The 361-nt window shown below is 57.9% G+C and overlaps 1 protein-coding gene across 1 annotated transcript in view; it reads left to right on the top strand.

The window, feature by feature from the left end:
• Nucleotides 1-4: 4 nt before the first annotated feature.
• The window catches only part of MRPL28 (mitochondrial ribosomal protein L28), a gene marked incomplete at its 5' end in the record, with an annotated part of 2,993 nt that continues 2,636 nt past the window's right edge, over nt 5-361 (top strand). The window contains one exon of the mRNA XM_010173699.1: nt 5-40. Coding sequence (XP_010172001.1) covers nt 5-40 — 36 coding nt within the window. The remainder of the gene's footprint in view (nt 41-361) is intronic.

Raw genomic sequence — 361 nt, 5'->3', positions numbered from 1 at the left:
CATCGACGAGGCCTACGGCTTCGACTTCTACATCCTGAAGGTGAGAGGGAACCGGCTCCCGTTGCGCCAGGAGAGGTTTGGATCGGATATCAGGAGACATTTCTTTCCTGAAAGAGCAGCCAAGCATTGGAACAGGCTGCCCAGAGAAGTGGTGGAGTCACCACCCTGGAGGTGTTCAAACAGCGCGTAGACATGGCACTGCAGGACATGGCTTAGTGGCCGTGGTGGTGTTGGGTTGATGGTTGGACTCAAATGATGTTGGAAGTCTTCTCCAGCCTTAACGATTCTACAGTTCTAAGGCCCTGAGCCCGGCAGGACTCGCTGTGGCAGGCTCAGCGCGGGGGGGCCGGGGCCAGGCTGG

The sequence above is a fragment of the Antrostomus carolinensis genome, unplaced genomic scaffold (genome assembly GCF_000700745.2).
Source record: "Antrostomus carolinensis isolate BGI_N321 unplaced genomic scaffold, ASM70074v2 scaffold31968, whole genome shotgun sequence".
Classification (NCBI taxonomy): domain Eukaryota; kingdom Metazoa; phylum Chordata; class Aves; order Caprimulgiformes; family Caprimulgidae; genus Antrostomus; species Antrostomus carolinensis.
Note: the sequence above shows the minus strand (reverse complement) of the source record. Positions and strands in the feature narration are given on the sequence as shown.